This window comes from Antedon mediterranea, chromosome 11, assembly GCF_964355755.1.
Source record: "Antedon mediterranea chromosome 11, ecAntMedi1.1, whole genome shotgun sequence".
NCBI lineage: Eukaryota > Metazoa > Echinodermata > Crinoidea > Comatulida > Antedonidae > Antedon > Antedon mediterranea.
This window is the reverse complement of record NC_092680.1, coordinates 20,553,946-20,577,583: the sequence shown is the minus strand read 5'-3', so window position 1 is coordinate 20,577,583 and position 23,638 is coordinate 20,553,946. Positions and strand designations below refer to the sequence as shown.

The window sequence follows — 23,638 nt, the reverse complement described above, 5'->3', positions numbered from 1 at the left end:
CATTAATCAATTATTATTGATTTTATTAGGTAATTATTTTGATAGAAAGATTCAAGATTCATCACCCACCACACACACACAGCAGAAGTTCAATTCTTCTTCTTCGGATAATCTTATTCTTGGTCACGGTCTTTTGTTGTCATACAATATACGGGGTAAATAACACGTAATTAGCATGTAACAAAGCTAATACTAGGCCTATATGCATATCATTAATATAAATCACCCCAGTAAATATACAACAATTCATATAGGCCTATTATTAGTTAAATGGCTATAAAAAGACATAGGCCTAGGCTAGGCCTATTATTATTACTCTAGCCTAGCTAGGCTAGGGCCTAGGCTGCCGGCCTAGCTAGCCCTCTCTCTAGTAGGGCCTACTAGCCTAGCTAGTTAGGCCGGGCCTATCTAGGCCTAGTAGTAGTAGTACAGTAGCCTAGCCTAGGCCTGCTGGATCTCTCTCTCCCCCCTCTGACTACTGAGAGTGAGAGTCTGATCTGAGTCTGGCTGAGCCTATACAGCCTAGTACTAGTAGGCTAGCTAGGAAGGAGGTTTAGCTAGTTGTGTCAGTCACTACAAAAGGCCTAGTATAGTAGGATTACGGTCGAAGCGGCCGCCAACCAAAGCGGCCGCTAGTTCAATAACGGTAATTTGTATGGAACGCCGTGTGCGCTTTGATTGTCGTTGTTTTGTCATTTTTGATTGTCATTGTTTCGATCGACAGGTTTTCTTTTCCTCGGACGTAAATAACAACCTACATTATTAATATTATGTAATATATTCTCTTTTTTGACAGATTGAATGTGATACCTTCTTTTAAACGAAATGGCGAATCGATGATTACTTACTTTAACTGTTCTAAATGATATATATGTTTAATAAAGTCAATAAAAAACATTGTGGTGTTTTTATTGTATAATATATAATATGCCAATTATTAAGAATAATATATATATATTTTTTCAATAAAATATATCAAATCAAAATATATATATTTGTTATTGTATATTAATATATTAGTAAAGTAACTACTGTAAGTAGTACGTGTTCGCAAACATAATTTAATTAAAATAACATGATGACATCAATTTATTTATTTAATATCCTAAATTGTTTTATACCTTCAGATATATAAATATTGATCAATTTAAAATTAGTTTTAAATACTAAAATAAGACGCAAGTGTCTGTAATTAATTACGTGAATTTCTGCTAATAACTCGACTGGCGGCCGGCCAGGAATAGTGCTGTAGAAGGCGGTCGCGTTTTCGTCTTCACGTTGCTTCATTGAAAACACAAACAATGTATTACAATGGAATAACACTTAAATGTATAACACATTCAATAAAAACAAGATTCGATAGTACAGTGTAAACGAGATATAAAAATTCGGCAATAATACCGTACGTAAATTATTAATGCAATACTGTATGGATTCGATAGTATGTAAATGAGATATAAATATTCGGCAATACCGTACGTAAATTATTATATTGCAATACTGTAAAAAGATTCGATAGTATGTAAATAGGAATAGTGCTGTAGAAGGTCGCGTTTTCGTCTTCACGTTGCTTCATTGAAAACACAAACAATGTATTACAATGGAATAACACTTAAATGTATAACACACCCTATTCAATAAAAACAAGATTCGATAGTACAGTGTAAACGAAATATAAAGATTCGGCAATACCGTACGTAAATTATTATTGCAATACTGTATGAAGATTCGATAGTATGTAAATGAGATATAAATATTCGCCAATACCGTACGTAAATTATTAATGTAACACTGTATAAAGATTCGATAGGAGAGTGCTCAAGAAACGTCGGGTCAAGAAATATAAATAAACAAATAAATAAATAGTACGTAATAAATGAGACATAAAGGTTCAATAGTATGTAGATTATGATGCAAACGTAAATTATTAATGATTCGATAGTATATAATGTAAATATATTTAGTTAGTTAATATTAAAATACAAATAAAATATACATTGATTTATCCGCAGGCAAACTTAATTATTATAGAAATATAAAGATCGATAGTACATGATTTGGCTTATATTTATTGGTTTGACCATACACACAGCTGTAACTCAACTCGCCATAGGCCATGGCGTTGACAACGACAATCAAAGATTAAAGCGCACATGGCGTTCCATACAAATGACGATATTAAACTGGCGGCCGCTTTGGTTGGCGGCCGCTTCGACCATACTCCGTATAGTATACGGTGGATTATTACCTTGTTGGCCTAGCCAAATTAGTTGAACCTGCCCTCCCTGTGTGTGTGTATAGTATGTACTGCTGCGGCTAATATTATTTCTGTATGCTTCTTAGAAATGATTACAAAATTGAATTAAATCAATTTTATGCAATAAAAAATATATGTTAGAATATCAAATTTATTTTAAGATCATAATTTTTAATTAGGAGTATGTCAGTAATCCTTACAAACAGTCAGGAGACGGACAGGCAGACAGACAGTAGTGTTTCAAATGACCATCAAAACGGTGTAGAAAAGACAAGTGGTACTATTGATAACACCAGCGGAGTGCAACAAGACTTGGTGATCGCTATCAACAACGTTGTGTGTTCGTTTGGTTTACGATGCCATCTTAATCTACGTAGGATAGCAACTACAGGTGAAAATGTAGAGTACAAACGTGAGATGGGTGTAAGTATTTTATATATATTCGATTATAGGTTTTACGCTAGGTATAGAACTATCAAACTAATTATGTTTGAATATATTATTAATGTTTTAATAGTATATACCATTAAAGATCAGAAAAAGAGTTATATAGAATATAATAACAAAATATTTTTCCTTTAGAATTATGTTTTTAAGTAATTATATTTAAAAATAATGTATCCACAAATTAAATAAAAGTGGGAAGCCCATAACAAACACCCACAAAAAATGAATATCTTAATTTTTTTTCCTTGTAAGATAAAAGTTTTGAATAAAACTGATCTGTTTAATCAAGAAAAAATGTATTATTTGTTTATTTGTAGCATGTTGTGATGAGAATGAGAAGGCCCCGGTCTACAGCAACCATTTGGTCATCTGGTAAAGTTACCATTGCTGGTTCTGACAGGTATAGTACACCTACGATAGTTCAACCAGGAAAGAGTGAAATATTACATGACCGACTTCTATTTAGGACATTGGGTTATAAAAGTTTCTCCTTAATATGTGTTATAATCCTGTATTAAGTATCAACTTGGCCATTATTAAAATTTTTTTTTTTCAGTGAGGCTAATGCAAAGGTATCAGCAAGAAGGTGTGCCAGGAAATTACAGAGGTTAGGTTTTAAGGTGAATACTGTCAATTAAACTTTACAATCTATTTCATATTTGTTTCCATTCAAGTAATAAATGTTCTGTATTAAGCTCTCTACACTTTATGTGAAAAAAAAAGTGATGTGCCCATATATGGACATGATGATGTCATATTACTATTATATTTAGGCATAGCACTACCATATTTAGGCATAGCACTACCATATTTGGGCAAATTGTTTGTCACATAAAGACAGAGCTTTAGTTGAATGGTAACAATATTTCATTCTTTGAAAGATTAAAAAAAAGTTATTAAATTATTAAGAATGTCTCTGTGATGCGTTGAATATTGCATGAATGAAAACTATAACTGCTCTGCGCCACTTCTACAATCTGACCTTTTTGCATGACCTAGCCCTCAACATTTGTTTCAATATAGAAACAATGGATTAATTGTATATCTTTGCTTTACAACAGTAGGTATGTTATAAAACAAAAATCAGGAAATAATTTCATTTGGATCCTTGAAGAGAAATTTATCTTTTTTGTTGATCCAATATATCAAAAGTACTAAAAATAGTACTTACAACTGATTGTTTGCGAAACGTTGTTAGATCTATTGGATCAGCAAAAAAGATAAATTTCTTTTTTGTTATATTTAACTAGTGGCAATATCCCAATTAAACTCTTTCATTTTTTCTCTATACTATGCTGAATATGACATTCAATGATTGATTTTTAATATTTCTATATCCTTAGGTTCGATTATGCAATTACAGGGTAGTGAATGTCTTGGGTACATGTATATTGCCATTTGGTGTGCGTCTGCCAGAATTTTCCATGTCGCATACAAAAGAAGCAAGGTTAGACCGCTATTATATTAACCAGAATTAAGGCCATGTCAAATTGTTCATTATTTGTACCATAGCACTCATAAACATTCATTATTTGTATAATGATGGATTGGGTGAACATTTCATCTTTCACATCATGAAATTATTTGTACCATCGCTCTCTTAAACATTCATTATTTGTATAATAATGGATTGGGTGAACATTTCATCTTTCACATCATGAAATTATTTTTACCATCGCACTCTTAAACATTCATTATTTATATAATATTGGATTGGGTGAACATTTCATCTTTCACATCATGAAATTATTTGTACCATCGCACTCTTAAACATTCATTATTTATATAATATTGGATTGGGTGAACATTTCATCTTTCACATCATGAAATTATTTGTACCATCGCACTCTTAAACATTCATTATTTGTATAATATTGGATTCGGTGTATATTGTAGCATTATTCAGATTCAAGATTCAAGAAATTTTATTTGTCCATAAAAATGGAAATTCACTTTGCTTGGTAGATTAAAACAACAATAAAAAACAAACATAAATAATGTTTCAACAATTTAAAACGTGCAGGTTTCACAAGTCATTATGCTTTTCTTGCACCTACATAGGCTGCGTTCTAATGTGAACCAAACTCAATGAATTACAGTTGATTTTATGATCATTTTTAATATTTAATCTTCTAATCTACGGTACTTTATTATTTCATAGTTATGAACCAGAATTACACCCAGCAGTAACGTACAAAATTAAATCAATAAAAGCTACGCTCAAAGTATTTTCAACAGGCAGTGTTACTGTAACAGGTATGCTTTTTAAAAAATAATATCTCACCTCACAAGATAACAGTGGAGCTGTAGCTTGGTGGTTAACATGCTTGCCTTCCAATCTCAAGGTCCAGGGTTCAATCCTGCCCTAGTGCCGCCAGGGTTGTAACCCACAACTCTTTCAACTCCACACCCTAAGCCTCAAATGAGACTTAGTTTATAAGCATGGTAAATTATAAATGAAATGTATCCATCCTGTGATTGGCGAGATGCTCGCTGTTGGATGCGTATGAAAAAAAACATATAAGCAATAACATTTGATTGGGCGGATTTCAACATAAGTTCACATCGGTGTGTCATCGTCACTTGAACCTAGACACCACCAAAACTGTTGCAAGGAATAGAGTGAACCAGTCCAGTGTCCCTGTATGCTTACAATGAATTAACATGACTATTAACTTGTACCTTGGATGTTGATCGTTGCAAATCGAAATCTCACTATTTACAATATGTATATTTTATCATACTGTTTTTCCACTCAAATACTTTTAATATCCTTCCTAAAATATCAATTGTATTGGACTACTACCATCTTTGGGCATGTCACTACCATATTTGGGCATATCACTACCATATTTAGGTACATCACATTTTTTTGGTCAATCTAATTTGATAGTTTAGACAGAGCTTTAATTACGAAACATTGTTTAATGTTAACCATTTCAGGTTATGGCTAATTGAAACTCTTAATTTATTTAGGAGAAGAATTAAAATAGTCATAATGTATTTTAAAGGTTATTTATAAAGTAGTGTTTTAAACTATTTTTGACAACATACAGTAAATTGATAAAACATTGTGAACAGAATGAAGTATTTGATACATTGTTTATCGACGGTTCAGTGACACATACACTTACCGTTAAAAAAAAATTAACAGTGCCCTCGTGAGCTTACGATATCAAATTAAAATGTTATTGTATCAGTCAATTCGGAGAAAAGTGTATCAGGTGGCTTATATGATTATGAAATGAATTTTTAAGAAAGTAGTGAATAAAATATGAAGTATATCGTAACTTGAAAGTAGGCCTAAGTCATCAAATTTTTTTTCTAATTTCTCTTGCAACATTTCTGTGTTGATTGACAATCCTAACACATGATTTAAAGGTAGATTTTATGTTTCTATTTTTGGATAGAAATAAGTAGCTTAATGCTAGAATTTTGAAAACTGAATACTTGTAAGGGCTGTCATGCAACATGCGAATGATTTCCGCGAGATAACGGCCTGTAAAATGTTCACTTTCTTTCTTTCAATTTAATCATAGATTAGTTATAGTTGAAAAATCATCAAACAAGATAGTCATAAATAAATAAATAGTACAGCGAAACGAATATACATTATTGATTTTACCAGTATTAAATGTAATATATTTTTACACCTTGCGTTCGTCGGCACTATCATTCGTGATAGCGATGCGTACTTAGTCTTGGTTACAGTATAGTGATTTCCGTACTTGGTTTTTGTTACTACGGACTGTGATCCTTTTTTGTAATGTTACAATTTCACAAGATTAATTGCAAATAAAATAATCTTAGTGCTACTTCTCAATCACACAAGATATTAGATGGCTTTATAGATGTCTTGTTGGTTATATACTTGTATTAGTTTGTGATGTACTAAATACACACAGTCTACTTCCACTATTAATCATGTCATGTTTTCTCATTCTCTCTCCATGGCTTACTTTATTTTTCCATTCCGTATGTATTGGGGAAAAGTTTCTTGCGCTTCAAATCTTCCACTAAAAAAGTCTTTCAGTTATAAACCACTTTTTTGGGGGATTTTAAAGTACCGTAGTTTGGTTGTTTAATAATTTGGTTGTATTGTGAATTAATTAGCTGAGAAATTGTTTAAGATTACTTGTAATATTCACATCATATTTTATACACTTTCCAGTTTGGTATCAACTTTTTTGCCAAATTTTGTTTTTTTTTGTCACTTCCATCCAAACCAGTAAGATTTGTTCACTTCCATAATTGTTCAGAAATAATGTAAAGTACAAATACAGGGAATTAACAACAATTATGTATTATTTTATATGCATTTACCCAAAATCTGTTCATAACTAACTTAGGCTAATACTGTATTTGTTTTCGCTATGTTTTCAATCTAAAACACTGATTTATAACTCAAAACCAAATATACCAAAGAAATTATAATATACATTTATAAATTTTTTTTTTACTGTTTCTACCTGAATTATCATTCATGTAATATGATAGGCGTTGACAAGTTGTAACTGCTTCTTGATTTTCATTCATACTGATCTATCAATATCATTATCAAATAAAAAAAAAACACATAGTTTACTTGTTTCCAGAGCTCAGCATTTCCTGAGTCCGGAGTCTAGGCTAGGCTATGCCTATAAGCCCTTTTTGAAAATACAGTAACATCAAATCTTGAATACGGCGCAAATTTTAGAGGTGGTTGGACCATGCCTGTTCGAGAACTGACTTGAATTGATTAGTTGATCTTGAAGATACTACATCCGCCAATAACGAATCCATAGTATCTTTTCGACCAAACGAGTCCCGGACTCCAATTTGTGCGTGAAAACTTAAATTTTAATTTGAAAGAATGACCATGTGTTCTGACATCTTCATCATTGTATGCACTAGTGTACACAGTAAACAGTTTTGTTCATTGTTTTCATTCTAAGAGCACATCAAATTTGTAATGTAATGTAACATACATTTTAAATCAATCTCTTTGTAGGGAAACGATATTTCAGTTAGAATAAAGAATATATAGAAAAACACAAATAGGTTTGTAATAAACAAGCTCATTTTAACCCTAACAATGGCACTTGTACAACTAGTCAACTGCAGTATACTTTTGTGAATAAAAATATAACAAAACCGTATTAGTAGGTTATAAGTGTACTGATATTGCTTGTACTTTTACCAAATGAAGTACAGTATAGTCTGCAAGTAGTACAATACTTACAGTACTGAATTTCATTTACACAGTCCTTAGCTGCGTAATAAACTGGGTTATAAACGCAAATCTCGACCAAGATGTGCTAGTTAGAAATGTATTTTATGAGAAAGCTATAAAAATGTACATTTTAATACTTGGATTTGATTGAGCAGTACTTGTATTTCACTATATCAAAATGTTATTTGCTATTATGAACACATTTGCTGAATTTATGGTTAAAACAAACTGTACCAATAGGCACCAGAAAATGATAGCACGTTACAGTAGGTACTAAGGAAAGTGAAGATAGCGTTGTCATTCATATAAATACAAATTATACCCTTTTTACATCACCAAACAGTGGCAGATCCAGGATTTTGAAATTTTGGGGCGGGGTGGCTTAGAGGGGGCCCTGGCTGGGAGGGCTTACTTCCCCTCCCCCTTGAAACTTCCTCTGTCTACTGTAGCCAAACACACAGCTCTCATATAACGTGTTTTGTTTGGTTTGTGCCCCAGTGTGTATTTAACTACAGAGTTTTATTACAGTAGCCAGTGTGAAAGAATTGAATTCCATGAAAGCCAAGATAAACTCATTTATTTTTCATAATAATTGGATAACAATTTTTATGCACAGTTATTAAAATGTGAACAAAAAATACATGTGTGCCAACCTGACTGTAGAGTTTGAGATGTTTTATGTCTATTTCTACAAATTGACAATGACAATTGACAGTAATAATGTTATCTTCTCAGAATTCCTATTGAATATTATACTTACAGTAATTTGACAATGTGCACATGCTTTGTGTAAGTAATCTTATTTAATATTTTTTGTTATTATGAACTTTTGATAGAGTACACACGACACCTTGACTACATCGAAACCAATAGAGTGCGGCAAACATCTGCACATTCTCTTCTAATCAATTCTCTCCCGTCCTCACTAGCTTAATTAATGTTCTGATAGCTTACGTTCATGTTCCAAGTTGTAATTGGTGCAAAAAACAAATTGCGCTGTCAATTTAGTTGTAGTACTGTAATCAGTACAAAAAGAATTTTACTTTGAAAGTCGTGAACTTACAATGCACTATGAATGTAGTTAAATACACTCATAAATAGTAAATGACCAACTAAACTGATCCAGGCTAAATTACTGTCAGTTTAAGTATTTTAATGATCTGTTTTCAATTATTTTGCATAAATTTACTGTTATTTTTGTACTCATACTTTAACATTTAAGAGTAAAACGTGTTTATAGCTAGAAGTTGCTTTTTTCTCCAATCGTTTAGCAGTCAACATGTCACTATACGTTCATTCAACATGTTTAGGTACATGTTTAGCGTTGCATGCATATGATTTACTGTGGCAGAAAAAAGCTCCACACATGAGCTCCACACATGGCAAATAAAGTTAAACACGTTTAAAACCTAAACGTGTCTTTATATTGCTCCACATGTTTAACAATTAACACGTTATTGATGTGTTGAGTTGGATACAGACTACATATTTAGAATGTAATTTAGAAACTAAACATGTTCATATCTAAACATGGAAAAAGTGGGTACAAAATACATGTTTAAGATCTAAACACTATTTTTACAATGTAGTAGACTAGCATCTGACGAGCAATGCAGTCCTCTTGATAACATTCATCTAACATTGTATGGCTTGATCCTACTTGGTCAGATAACTTTTGAGACAAAACAAAAGGTTATTCTGCTGATAACTCCTTGATACCATGCGCTATTATTCTTCTCATTTTGACTCCTTTACTCTCCATCTTCTTTCATCTGCCCACCTGCTCAATGTTAAACATTTCCTGCTTTAAATGCATTTCTTTCCTCCAGCGCTTTTCCCATCCATTTTCAATTTATAATTTTATTAAAAATATATCAACATGTAGGACACACTTTAAGACTCAATGTACCAATTACATTTGAAGATTAAATTATTAAATTGAAAATATGTTTAAATCCTCATTTTGAACACTGCTATTCAACTAAGGAGGGGGTGGAACACTTTCTCCCAAAACAAAGGAAATAAATGTGTACTGTTTATTTTAATACTACAGCAAACCCGCGCCGCTATTAAGGGGACACCCTTTCTTTCTGTCATGGAAAGGAACTGGTCACCCTACCACATAATGCCAATGCTTAGTACAATGAGCTCCTAACAGCTCATTCCCCTACGTTCTACCACATAATGCCAATGCTTAGTACAATGAGCTCCTAACAGCTCATTCCCCTACGTTCTACCACATAATGCCAATGCTTAGTACAATGAGCTCCTAACAGCTCATTCCCCTACGTTCAGAATAAATACAGGTCTTGACTTTACCTCCAATGTATACTGAGGGCCTCATCAAGTCAGATTTACTGCTGTAGCTGTTAGAGCTACAGTACCCTGGTAAAACAAAGTTGAATAAATAAATAAATACTGCCCTGAATTATTTAAAGTTCTAGAAATTGTTGATTCTTATCTTATATAAAACTAAAATCCTCAGATTCTTATAAAATGATCGAACACTCTAAAGCGTACATATATATTTTTTATTTAGCTTTAACCTTGTTCTTAAGTTAAAAGTCCAGTAGATATTATAATGGAGGTGCTGTTTGAAATGTCATGTGTAATATATCTTGCTGTCAATTGTCCTGAGGCTTCATCATAATGAATAATAATTTTTTTTTTTTATAATCTTTGATTACCTTATTTATGTTTCACATACCCATGTGCGTGATATGTTTATAAGATAATATAGCTTGTTTTATTGTTTAGGAATATAGAATTTCAAATGCTCATTAAATTCAGTTTATTGCTGTTCATCTTGTACACACTTTTTTTTTATTGATCCTTTAATATTCTTGCTTTTTCATCATCATCTTGGACCCTAATTTAATATTTTTTTTTCTTTTAGTTTCTGATTCAATACAGTATAACTCCTCCTTTGGGACACCCCCCCCCCCATTCACAGATACTATATTAATAAGTGACTTCGATAACTCCAGAGGGAGCCATATTTAAAAGGTCAATCGGGACACAAATTTTCATCTAGGCTAGCGCGATGATTTAAATTTACATCCATCGCACTAGCCTTGCGCCTAGATAAAACTGTTTTGTCCCGATTGACCTTTTAAATATGGCTCCCTTGGAGTTATCGAAGTCTATTTTGAAACAAATGAGGGAAATTAACACTCCTATCTTCAGTGGATATACTACACTTTGTTGGGTCCTAAAGATGTCCCTCTATTAGAGGTTCATCTGCTGTATTATGTCTGCTAATAAGACAGCCTTTTTATAGTATTGAGCAAAATAACGTGACAGCCATGTTTAAATTAAAAATGTTTAAAATACATTTATTTATTCAATAATGGCATATTATTGTACAATATAACATACTGTAGGTGTGTACTTAAAGGAACATGGTGTCTAATAAACCATCATTTAGGGTCTTCTTTAGAAGAAATCAAGTTTCTTGTCTCAAGAAAGAACCCAGATACAATTACAACTAAAAAAATAGATAAATATAATATATAAGTTGACATACACATCCATATAAACTAAAAAAAATTGACTATTTAAAATAATAAAAAAAATAATAATAAAACAAAAACGATGACAATAAAATAGATATATTCAGTGTACTGCAATCATATAGTTATATTTATATTAGTATTTATAAAGAAATAAGTTTGTTTGTTGCATACAAATGTCAAATTCTTATTTCAAATTACAGAGATGCAACAATATGTACCATTCTGTATTTCAATTTACTTGTTTTTAGGTTGCATGTCATTTTCATCTTTTATTTGTGTTTATTGTTTTTTTTATATATTTTATTTATAACTACACTTTACTATGAAGGTCAAAATCTTAATTATTTATACCTGACATTAATGATATCTTCTATTGTATCTTGATTTAAAACTAAAGATCAAAATGCCATAGACTTAAATACTGGTATTACCATCAATACATTTACTAGATGGATAGATTTTAATCAAAGCAAAGAATCTGGTTAATACTGTTGTAAATCACGGCATAAACAAAAAATGGGATAAATCACAGAATTGACATTTTACGTACTGGCTCGAAAAAGGGATTTGAAAACAGATTTTAAATGGAATATATTATGTAGTTCAGTCAGTTAATTTAAAACTGACTGAATGCTGAATATATTTAATAATATTTTTTAGTCATTGTTTTGAGCCTACAGACGTACAGGAGGGAGTTTTTGTGCCCAAATATGGTAGTGATATGCTTACATATGGTAGTGATATGAAATCATCCTGTCCATATTGGCTTTAGATTGGACATAATTTTTTTTGTAAAGTAGATGACTGTGTTTCTTATCTTTTTTATACTAAAATTTCAGCTACTACCAGTGAATTTGTCAAATTGTTTAAATTTCAAAATCATTTAAAAACATTCTAATACCATGGGTTTAAGTTGTTTTATTTAAAAAAATAATCTATAATATAAATGCTAAGTATAACGTTCTATTTGTTATTTTACTAATTTTAGCCTCGTTTAATTTTGATAGGTGGCTAATGCATACAGTAATCTCTGTATTAAATAAATATATGTGCGTTTAGCCCCGGATTGGATTGTATTGATTTTAATAGCCATCATCTCTCCTTCCAAACAGTTTATTCTTTTATTTTCATGATTTTTACGATTTAATTAATAATAATAGCGTGATTTTATACAGCGCTGATAAACAATCATTCTCACAGTGCTTTATATTGTGCTGGGTACAGCAGAGACCATATTTATTTTAATTACAGTACAAATAACCTTCTTTAAATAAATGTGTCAATTTCCATCAGTAAGTACACCCAGATTTTATCTGAAATCTGATTTTTGTTTTTACGCGCAAAGTAGTTCATAAATATTCTTTTTGTACTAATGTACTTTGTTGTTTTTTGATGCTAGTAGTAATAAGACAAGTTCAGTCACATTCTTCTTTTAAATCATTTTAGTTGTGACACTCAAGAGCCTGTTTTCATTAAGTATGTTCAATAACTATCAGACATGGTTTAGATTCACATTTAATGTGAAAATTAATACTGGAAATCATCTACAATAATGTGCTTTGATATACAGTTAGATGACACTTTGGGAGTAATCTTGAAAAAGTTTAAATTAAATAACTTGGTTGTTGATACTTAGCTGTAGGTGACATAATTATGTTTTCCTTTTATTTTGCTAGTAACAATATGAAAACTGTAACATTATATTATTTCTATTACATGTGTCTATCAAGTGTGTTTAATTATTTTGTCATTTAATACTTCCTTCATTTGTCTACATACATTATACAGTGTCTATACAAGAAGATATTCCCATATTTTAAACTGTTTTTGTCCATGAGATATTTTACATTGTTTGTATTAAACAAAACCAACACAAAATTCAACGTATCAACAAATCCCAGGCTAGAAAGGATGTTTAACAACATCATGCCTACTGTATATTAAGTTATTTCAATTTGATCTATTCAAAAACCATCAAGACATGAGAATTAATTGAAAACACCATTGGTAAATTAATTATAGTACTGACATCTGGTAAAATAAATTTGTTTACACTGCTTCAATACAATTTAACCACTTTTATACCGCTCTTTAAAGCTCTGTCTACACTATCAAACTAGTTTGACAAAAAACGTGTGATGTGCCCAAATATGGTAGTGATATGACATCATCATGTCCATATATGGGCACATCGCATTGCTTTGTCACATAAAGTTTGATAGTGTAGACAGAGCTTTAAGCATGTTCTGTTTGTAATACATTTTCTGATATTAATTTATTATAAAACATCACTTTTTAGCACCAGCAGTTGCCAACATACAGAGAGCTATTGAAGAGATATACCCACTAGTACTGACTCACAAAATGCCAAAACCAGCACGAAAGGATGGGGCAAATAAAACGGCACACGGGTACAACAAAACACTGGTGGTAGTAGAAGACGATGATGACGAGTCAAGTACCGATAATAGGGACAGTGACAGCGAAGATTGAGTAACAAAGGACAGTAAAAAGCAGTTGAAGGAAATATGAATTCTGTTTTTAGATGCGATTTTCTTTCTAAAACTGTTCTTTTCAATGGACGTGTCTAGTGATATGAGGTGTATTATGACCAGCACGCATGGTTTAAAAACTTTCTCTAAAAATCGGAGGGAAAGCACCTCGTCTTAGGGAGAACATGATGATGTATATGCATAATGCAGACATGGACACAGATCAAACTATTTTTTGTCAAGTATTGGCTGAATGTATACCTTGTGACACTGGGGCCCTCCGTTCGAAACATTTAATAGTTGAGATAGTTTAGAGGGTTTAGTTACATTTAGGAAATATACTCTTTACAATCAGATCTTTAGAGAAAGTTTTTGGAAAAAAATCACGGGGCCAGCACACATTTACTGTTTGTTCAATACTCTCTCAAATCTGAAACATTAATTGCAACTGATTATTCACATTAAAGAAATAATTTCACAGTATTGCATTGGCTGACTATTTTAATTGCACAGAATTGTATAGTTATTAATTAATTATTTTTACATATTTTTTATTAAGAGTGTTCCATATATTTATTTATACTTGTGTAGGCCAATTCTGTAAAACAATAATTTCTTTAACATAGTATAAAACTGACTCTAAATAACGAGAGGCAATTTCTTTATAATTTTATAATTATAATTTATTAGTATTAATGATTAAATATTATTATTAATCTATATTTTTATAGCCTATGTAGTAAATGTACATTTCTTATTAGTGATTATGAAACTATTGCGAATCTTTCACACATTTGCCATCTATTGCAAATTTACAAAAACGTTGTTTTATCTGTGCAAGGAGAAATTTGACCAATCACAAGCAAAGAGTCATTCAAACTGTGGCTTGTGATTGGTCAGATTACTTTGGTGTTTGTTCGTCATGGAATCCTAGTGGGAATAAATTAAATTTTTTAGTGTTCAATTTCCTATTCATTAATGTGATCCAATATTGAACTGATTTGGAGATTAGGTAAAAGAAATGGACTGTCGCAATTCAGATATGAGTATATTGTATGAGTCTATTTTTAAAAACACCTCAGATCAATGAAGTATTTCATTATCAATGAAGGGGGAGTTCAATTCAATTCAATTCAACTTTATTTAACCATGGAGGCCCAGATCAACACATGGTTGTTTTCCTGTGGCCATACACGAATAAAACAATACAAATTCAAACAATGTTACTGTTAAGACACCTGTACAATGCACACATCTGGAGAAGTCAAGAAATAGTATTATTTATAAAGGACAAAAAACCATGTTGGTTTATTTTGTATGACATTGTTAAATAAATAAACATTGATGTTTTCAAGTTTAGTTATGATCTTTTTAGTGTTTGTTGCAAATAAAATGTACTGAAGAGTAATGGATTTTGTAACAATGAGTTTACTGCAGTTGCTGCAGTAACCACATTGTCTACTGAAATAACGTATTTTTAGTTAGTTTCAACGTACAGGTTTATGAGGGAGTCACTGTATATAAACAGTGTGTATTATATGATTTATGAAAAAAAGCTTACTAAATAATTACATAATATTTGTTTAAGAGTAAAAAAACCGGAACTGCAGTTACTGCAGTAGAATACTGTATTGACATGGTCCCTAAATAAACTGCTTGTTTCACATGTTTTATTACTGTGAAGTTAATGTTTGAACCAATAAACTGGTTATTTCAATAAATTTACAGTCAATATATGTATACATTAATCTGTAATTATCCGACAGGTTTCAAATAAAAATACAAATTGGAGTTAAAAATACGAGTTTTTATTATTATTGTATATTTTATATATATATATGATATGTTTTTATAAATGTAAATACATATTGACCTACTTTTGTGATCGTTAATGATCATTTATTCGAGTTCAGAATATAAAATAATAATTTTTATATTAAAAATATCATAAGCTGTAGTCAAGTTGTGTAAAACTACCAGGCCCACGGCAAGTACAATCGATAAGTTGGCTTAGAAATAAGATTCTTTTTTTACTCGATATGATGGTGATTGATTGAACCAACAATGTATGTCAAGTCATATGGTAACTTTTTTAAGAAGGTTGAGAACATTATGGGTAAACTTAATTAATCTATGCATTTTATTAGTTTATATTTTACATTGCAAACGAAGTTTAAACACTCGACAAGAATATTTAATGTGACACGATGTAGGACATTATATTTGATTTGTTTCACACTTATAGGAGAGTTGCTTGACCCATTCCCCACCGTAACAATAATGTCAGCATAGACATATCCATGATACTGCATAACATGTGTTTTTCATGATTTGAGTCATCAAAATAGTTTTAAAAGTATGCCTTAATAAATGTTCCATGCTTTTACAAGTGTGTTCTAACAAATTGTGATATAACAAAGTACACTTCAACAATGTAGGCTACACTCTAATAAAGTGTAATCTAACAACAAAGTACACTCCAACAATGTACACTCTAACAATGTTTGTACTCTCCCTGAAAGATTACACTCCAACAAAGTACACTCTAACAAAGTGTGCTCCAACAAAGTACACACTAACAAAGTACACTCCAACAAAGTACACTCCAACAAAGTACACTCCAACAAAGTACACTCCAACAAAGTACACTCCATCAAAGTACGGTACACTCCATCAAAGTACGGTACACTCCAACAATCTAGGCTAGACTCTAACAAAGTACACTCCATCAAAGTACACTCCAACAAAGTACACTCCAACAAAGTACACTCCAACAAAGTACACTCTAACAAAGTACACTCCATCAAAGTACACTTCATCAAAGTACGGTACACGCCAACAATCTAGGCTACACTCTAACAAACTAATCTCCAACAAAGTGCATTTAAAGTGTGCTCTGAAAAAGCTCACTCCAACAATGTCTAACAAAGTTTGCTCAAACAAAATAGCACTCCACCAAAATTGACTTTGACAACATGTGGTCCAACACATTAGTACATGCTCTTATAAGTTTGCGAACTTGTGAAGTTGTTTTTCATTACAATCCACTTACATCCATTTAGAATTCGTATTACCTCTATAATCGTATTATAAATTAGTAATAGCATTTATTGATGAAATTCCATATTTAGAAAAGTATATACGACGACCAGACTTATAAGCCCTATACTTTACGAGCTTCATTTCACGCTTGGAAAATAATATTTTTTTGTCATTTATTGTTTTTATTTTGCGTAGGCTGTTAATGAGATCTGGATTAGAAATGTTTATAGGCAGTCATAAACAAGTAACCTTCAGATATATTAATAATTTAACAACTACCAATCGCTATTATTTATAAACCGAAAAAAACAAATATATATTCTAAATACAATATACAGTAGCATAAAATGCAGGCCTATGCATATCAAAAGAACAAACCAAAATATACAGAGTGAACAACCAAACATGCATAGGCCTTATAGGCCTAAACTAAATAATTATTATAATTATTATTTTGTAGATATAACACTAGAAAATAGAACAGAATAGTATCGTATAGATGAGTACATTGATAAAGTAATCTGTTTACCAGGAAAAAGTGAAATTACATATAATTCCACTCTTCTTGGTTAATTACTATCATCATGTAAATTAATACGGATTTAATAGTGTAAGTGTAAATTGAGAAATGACCTGTGACTTGCAGCCTACTGAGCTGAATCGCGCACAGGTGTAAACGAAGCGAAACTTTCTTCGTGTCGAGTTCTGCCACCAAACGTCGCCAATTCGTCTTTCCACAACGACAGGAGCTACATTGACCAGTACACCAGGGTATAACCCCCTACTCTTTCGAAAGGTGTAATGGATTCCTTAAGTGTACAATATCATATACATTACCAGGCATATTCATGAAACATTCGAATTGTAGTTCTATTTTTAATGTTAATGTTTTCATGTGTAGTTTTCTTAAAGTTCATTTTATTGGAATTTTAGTAAAAGGGCGTTGAATATCAACTGGTATCATTTTGTCTAGTCTATGTTCTAGACGGAGTTTTGACTTAATGTTAGGAAAAAAATACATATTTTGGCACATATGACGTTTCATATTTGAGCTCGTATTTTCAGGCAAAAATCGACTAACATAAAAAAGATTTGGGACAAGTCTACATTTTGTCCAGCTGTAAGTTTACCTTATCTAATATCGTTGAAATAAAGCAAAATTGATACATTCTTTGGCTTTGATTAAGGCATTTACATAACAATGAACTGCGAATCCTTCATATTTTAAAATAAGACATAATTTGATATACGTCATTGTTGAATTGACTCTTAATGAACTTAAAGACATTTAACAATATTAATTATTTTTTTGCCTAATTATGCGTTTTTATTCGTGGAATGTGCGTTTTCATTTTATGTATAGATTTAAATAAACCACAAATATCCCTGTTATGTTCGTAGAATATGCGTTGTAATTTTATGTATAGAGATATTTAAATAAGCCACAAAGGTCCGCAAAACAATATTTTTAAACATTTGTTTAATGTCACATAATAGTTATTAATTTTGACCAAAAATAAAAACATTGAAATATTGCAAAAAGAATTTTGTAACTGATACTGTGTATATAGCCTAAGTGTTCTAAAAACTAGCCACTGAGTCTACAGTTCAAAGAACAGAAATTTGCTGATAAGTTGTTGAGTCACGTTAAAGTTCTGTCTACACTATCAAACTTTATGTGACAAAAAAATGTGCCCATATATGGTATATAGTAGTGATATGTTTAAATATGGTAGTGATATGACATCATGTTCATTATTATGGGCACTTCACATTTTATTTTCACATAAAGTTTGATAGAGACAGAGTTTACGTATTCTTATATAACTCTCCCCTCCCGGCCCTCCATGCTGCAATGAATTCAGAAGCTTCTTCAATGTTCTGTAGGCATAGACCTAATTTTAACATAGCTACCGTTGTCTTAAGTAACACTTTGACCAATGCTTACACATTTTGCCCGAACTACTGGCAAACACGACAGCTACTCAGTTTGATAATAATCTGTCTAATTAGTCTTTAATTACATTGATATTAAACTACTACTGTTGAATGCTCAAGAGATGATTGTCATATATCTTTACGTTTCAGATTTCTACAAAATACTAATTACAGTAATTGTTCTTAAAGATTATCACCAAAAAAAAGTAATGGATACAATCACACTTTTATTAAATAAGTGTTTTTTTCGATTCAATCTTTGTTCAAATTGAATAACAATAACTATACCTATACATAATCATAAAAGAAATACACACAATTATTCATGAAGGCAATACACATACGGGGTACTAAACTACACATGCTCACTATACCGTACCCAGACAAGAATGAATGGTGCGCGAAATAGAACGCGCGCTTTAGTGTAACAACGATGATGAATGTGAGATGATAAGCATAAGTAGTACATAGTACAAAAATACAATAACATATCTTTATAATATGAGTCTAAATTTAATAAAAGTTCAAACATGATCAATTGGAACTAATCCGAGCATATAGTAGATAGTACAAAAATACAATAACATATCTTTAAATGAGTCTAAATTTAATCAAAGTTCATACTTGATCAATTTGAACTAACCCGAGTTGTCAACTTAGCAAATAAATCTGTGTATTTAAAACTTTTGCGAGCAGTAAATATATGTCTAAGTGCTTCACCATTTTCTTACCACACGTCAGAATTATTCCTAAGTATAAGAAAACAAACATCATCATTAAAAAAAAGTCTAGATTTTCTAGTTGTTTTTTAAAAGTTATAATCTGTATCAATGGTTATATAAAAATAAATAATAATTTCATTCTAGTTTGTTTATTCTCTCTTAGAAATGAAAGTATACATTATTTTTAAAAGAGCAAATTTCAAATTTGTTCAAATTAACAATTTGACATTTCTGAAATATAATCACTCCCAGTATGTATTTTGTTGAGTACGTCATTGATACCACGTGGTGAAACATTAATTTTTATTAATTAATTAATGTAGAATAACTCTGCTTGCATTAAACAATGCAAAGAACATGGCGATGAACAAGACATAAGCAAAGAAGAAAAAACATTATAACTATCAAAAGAATGATTAAAACAATACAAAAACGCCTAGATTTCAATTGAATAACAGTTGGCCTATTGCTATACACGGCGTTATATATTGCATTTCATGTATAGTATAGTGTCGCTTCTTATTATTGCTTTTCATAATTAGTTTACGCGCGCGTACAAACGTCAAACGACTATTGTACGCACGAAAACGTTTTATGGCTATTTTATGTGGTAAAGTTCAGCATGTAGTAGGCCAACGTATTCTTTTTTACGGTCTTATAACTATTATTGTGTGATACAGAATTTCATACACTAATAATAATAAAGTAATCGAAGCTAGTTTATTGTTGTTGACGTCATCAAATCATATTTTAGTTTGAACATGGCAGATAATTTTTAAAATGTGTTTAAACTTTCAAAGAGTATTTCAATATAGATACAGCTGCACTGCACGTTCAAAAATTGATTTGATTAATATAACCTTCTTTATTATTTCATTTTCTTTATTTTTATCGTTTCACATTAGTGGCCATGACTTAAAGAGTTAAACTTTGAGAGTTATCCTTACTTAAGCGTGGTTCCCACTAGCGACGCAACGCAAGGACGTAACGCAACGCAAGTGAATTGACCAATCACAAGCGATGGCTTATTCGCTTGTGATTGCTAACTGTCTATAACTTCGTTTGTCATTGGTTAAAACGCTTGCGTTGCGTTTACGTCCTTGCGTTACGTTCTAATGGGAACCAAGCTTTATAATTGTTTTCCCTCGCCTGCGTGAAATCAAACCTGCGATGTTTGCAGCACTGTTGTGTCGTCGGTTCCCACTTGTGATTACGCAATACAGCATTTGGCGTCGATACGTCGCTGCGTTGCGTGCTAGTGAGAACCACGCTTTAGGCAAGACACTTTACTTACGTTTGTCTCTCTCAACTGCCGATTAAACAAGTCATGGGAGTATGTATGTTTCCATACGTGTTTGATCCAAAAAGTGACCTGGGTAATATTGCAAAGAACGAACTATTATCAATATTATTAAGGCATATAACGTTTTTGATCTCCAAAACGGTGTGATGCCATTTCGACAAATCACGTTCACCTTGACAGAACTATATATTAAGCCTACAATTTATATTAATTGAAAATAATTTTAGAATGAAATTAAACTTCATCTTACATCATAAATCGCCATCAATTATTTAAATAAAACAAATCTTTGGAAATATTTTTAAAGAATGCCGCTAGCAAAATATTCTGAGCCGGATTTGAACGTTTTCAGATTTGAATAATTTAGATTAAATAAATTTGTGCCAAAAAATGTTTAATATCCTGATGTTAATAACACTAGTTGATGATATTTCTAATTCTGGAATTGGTGTAAATACAGGATTCCCTCCAATTAAAGACCAATGTACCACAGCTTCGGATGATCGTCTATCTTTTACCACTCTATGCTCTTTTAATTAGGAACCATGGTTTGAGTGGACACAATATTTTCCTTCAAATGTCCCCCCTCTATTAAAAGACCAGTTTAAAATAAACGTTTAAAGTTTATATAGTTTAAGGGTAAAACAGCCATTGAAAAATTTGCAGAAAATTCAACAAAATATTGCAGTTATTTTAACACACACAAATGGACAGGACAAACAAACCCGAATTCACACTACACGCACCCGTACCTTTGGAGTTAAAGCCCGGGTAGCTCCGGGTATTATGGACGTAAACGAAACGCAAGCAAGTTGACCAATGACAACCGACAGTTTGAATAATCAATCGCTTGTGATTGGTCAAATCACTTACGTTGCGTTACGTCCTGGCGTTACGTCTCTAGTGGGAACCAAGCATTAGTGAGTTGACTAATCACAAGCGATGGATTATTCGAATTGTCGCTTGTAATTGGTCAACACGCTTGCGTTGCGTTTACGTCCTTGTTGCGTTGCGTCGTAGTGGGAATTAAGCTACCCTTTATTCTGTTTCGCGGAACGGAAGACGGTCACACACATTTCGCCCCTGATCTCCTAGTGGGAACAAAGCTAATACTTAGTGGTAGGCTATGTACGACGAAGCTAGATTTTCAAAAAGAAAATTGGAGACAAATTCATTAAAGATGCTAATAAGTATCATTGATATCGATGTTGATACCATGGGATTTGACAGAGTGACATGTGTATTAAAGCCAGATACAAAATAGTATTAAATTAGTAGAATTTGATTGCATTTTCGAATGCAGTAAACACGACGCTGTTGAAGATGTCATGAATATTTTGTATATTTCACAAGAGGTATGAATAATATTTAAAAAAATTGCAAACGTATATATAGGAAGTTGTCGTCGGTGCTATGGGTGTTCGGTGCTATAGGTGTTCGTGGATGGAATTGGCACGTGTTTTACAGCTCTTGCTGTATTGGTTGAGGGCTGTCGATGTTAAGCACTGTCTACACTATCAAACTTTATGTGACGAAATACATATATGAATATGATGATGTCATGTATCACTACCATATTTGGGCATAGTATACTACTATATTTGGGCACATCACAATGTTCGTAGTGTAGTCGAGTTTGGTAGTGGACACAGAGCTTGTATTTAGATACTAGGGGTGTGAGTTCGGTCGTGTTGCCAAGCTGCTTCGTTAAAACGCTTCTTATTAATCACGTGTTCTTTTTTTACTACTACACATTTTGATTACTGTAATTTACATTCATCTTATAATTTTATTTGTTACAAAACAAATCCTCAAAGTTAGGCTCTGACGTAAAACCGGTTACCATATAAATAATGCTTGGCTCATTCGTGATTGTAAATTAGATTATATTGTCATTTTAGGAGACAAATGAAACCGACTGTTGCACCTAGTAAATGTTTAAAATCTGTAACTCAATTTTATTAAGATATAAACAATCCAAGTGATAAAATGCATCTGCTGTTTGAAAGCTAATCCGGATTGAAAACAACTGTTTTTTGTACGTGCTATAAATAAAAAAATAAATATTAAAGTGTATTGAATATAATATAAGTAGTTCATTACGTTTGCAAGATATTATATTATACATTGTTCTGGAACGACTGCTCGGTCTACATTATCAAACTAGTGTGATGTGCCCAAATATGGTAGTGATGTGACATCCCCGTGTCCATATATGGACACATCACATTGTTGTTGTCACATAAAGTTTGATAGTGTAGACAGAGCTTTAGAAGTTAATAAATGATGATGTGATGAAAGGGTTAGAGAATCCATGGATAATGCTGAAGACCATGAATTCATTTTTTTTTTGGCAGGTGGGTGGGGTTGAGGCCAATCACGTCGATTGATCTCATAGCAAGTATAGACTTCCTATATCAAGCGGAGGACTAGACTCCACCATTTGAAAATAAATTTATTATTGAACTTGCTCAACGTAAATGTTTTATATGCGGAGAATTTTTAACGAAGTTCAATGTATAATCACAATAGAATCAAATGTCGTGTGATCATATTAATCAATCATCATCATCATCATCATCATCACCATCGTCGTCGTCGCCGCCGACCACGTCGTCGTTGCCGCCACCGTCATCGTCGTCGCCGTCCTCGTATTTGTCGTCGCCGCCGTCCTCGTCGTCGTCCACATCAATCATTAGGCCCTGTGATC

General features: G+C 31.9%; 1 protein-coding gene across 1 annotated transcript; it reads left to right on the top strand.

Moving 5' to 3' along the window:
• The first annotated feature begins 114 nt into the window (after window positions 1-114).
• On the top strand, window positions 115-13,932 carry LOC140062162 (TATA box-binding protein-like 1). Its single transcript, XM_072108244.1, has 7 exons — window positions 115-155; window positions 2,437-2,680; window positions 3,022-3,104; window positions 3,261-3,324; window positions 4,048-4,151; window positions 4,866-4,960; window positions 13,731-13,932. Exons 2-7 carry the CDS (start codon window positions 2,441-2,443, stop codon window positions 13,922-13,924), a joined length of 780 nt encoding a protein of 259 aa, XP_071964345.1. The 5' UTR covers window positions 115-155; window positions 2,437-2,440; the 3' UTR covers window positions 13,925-13,932.
• Window positions 13,933-23,638: the final 9,706 nt, after the last annotated feature.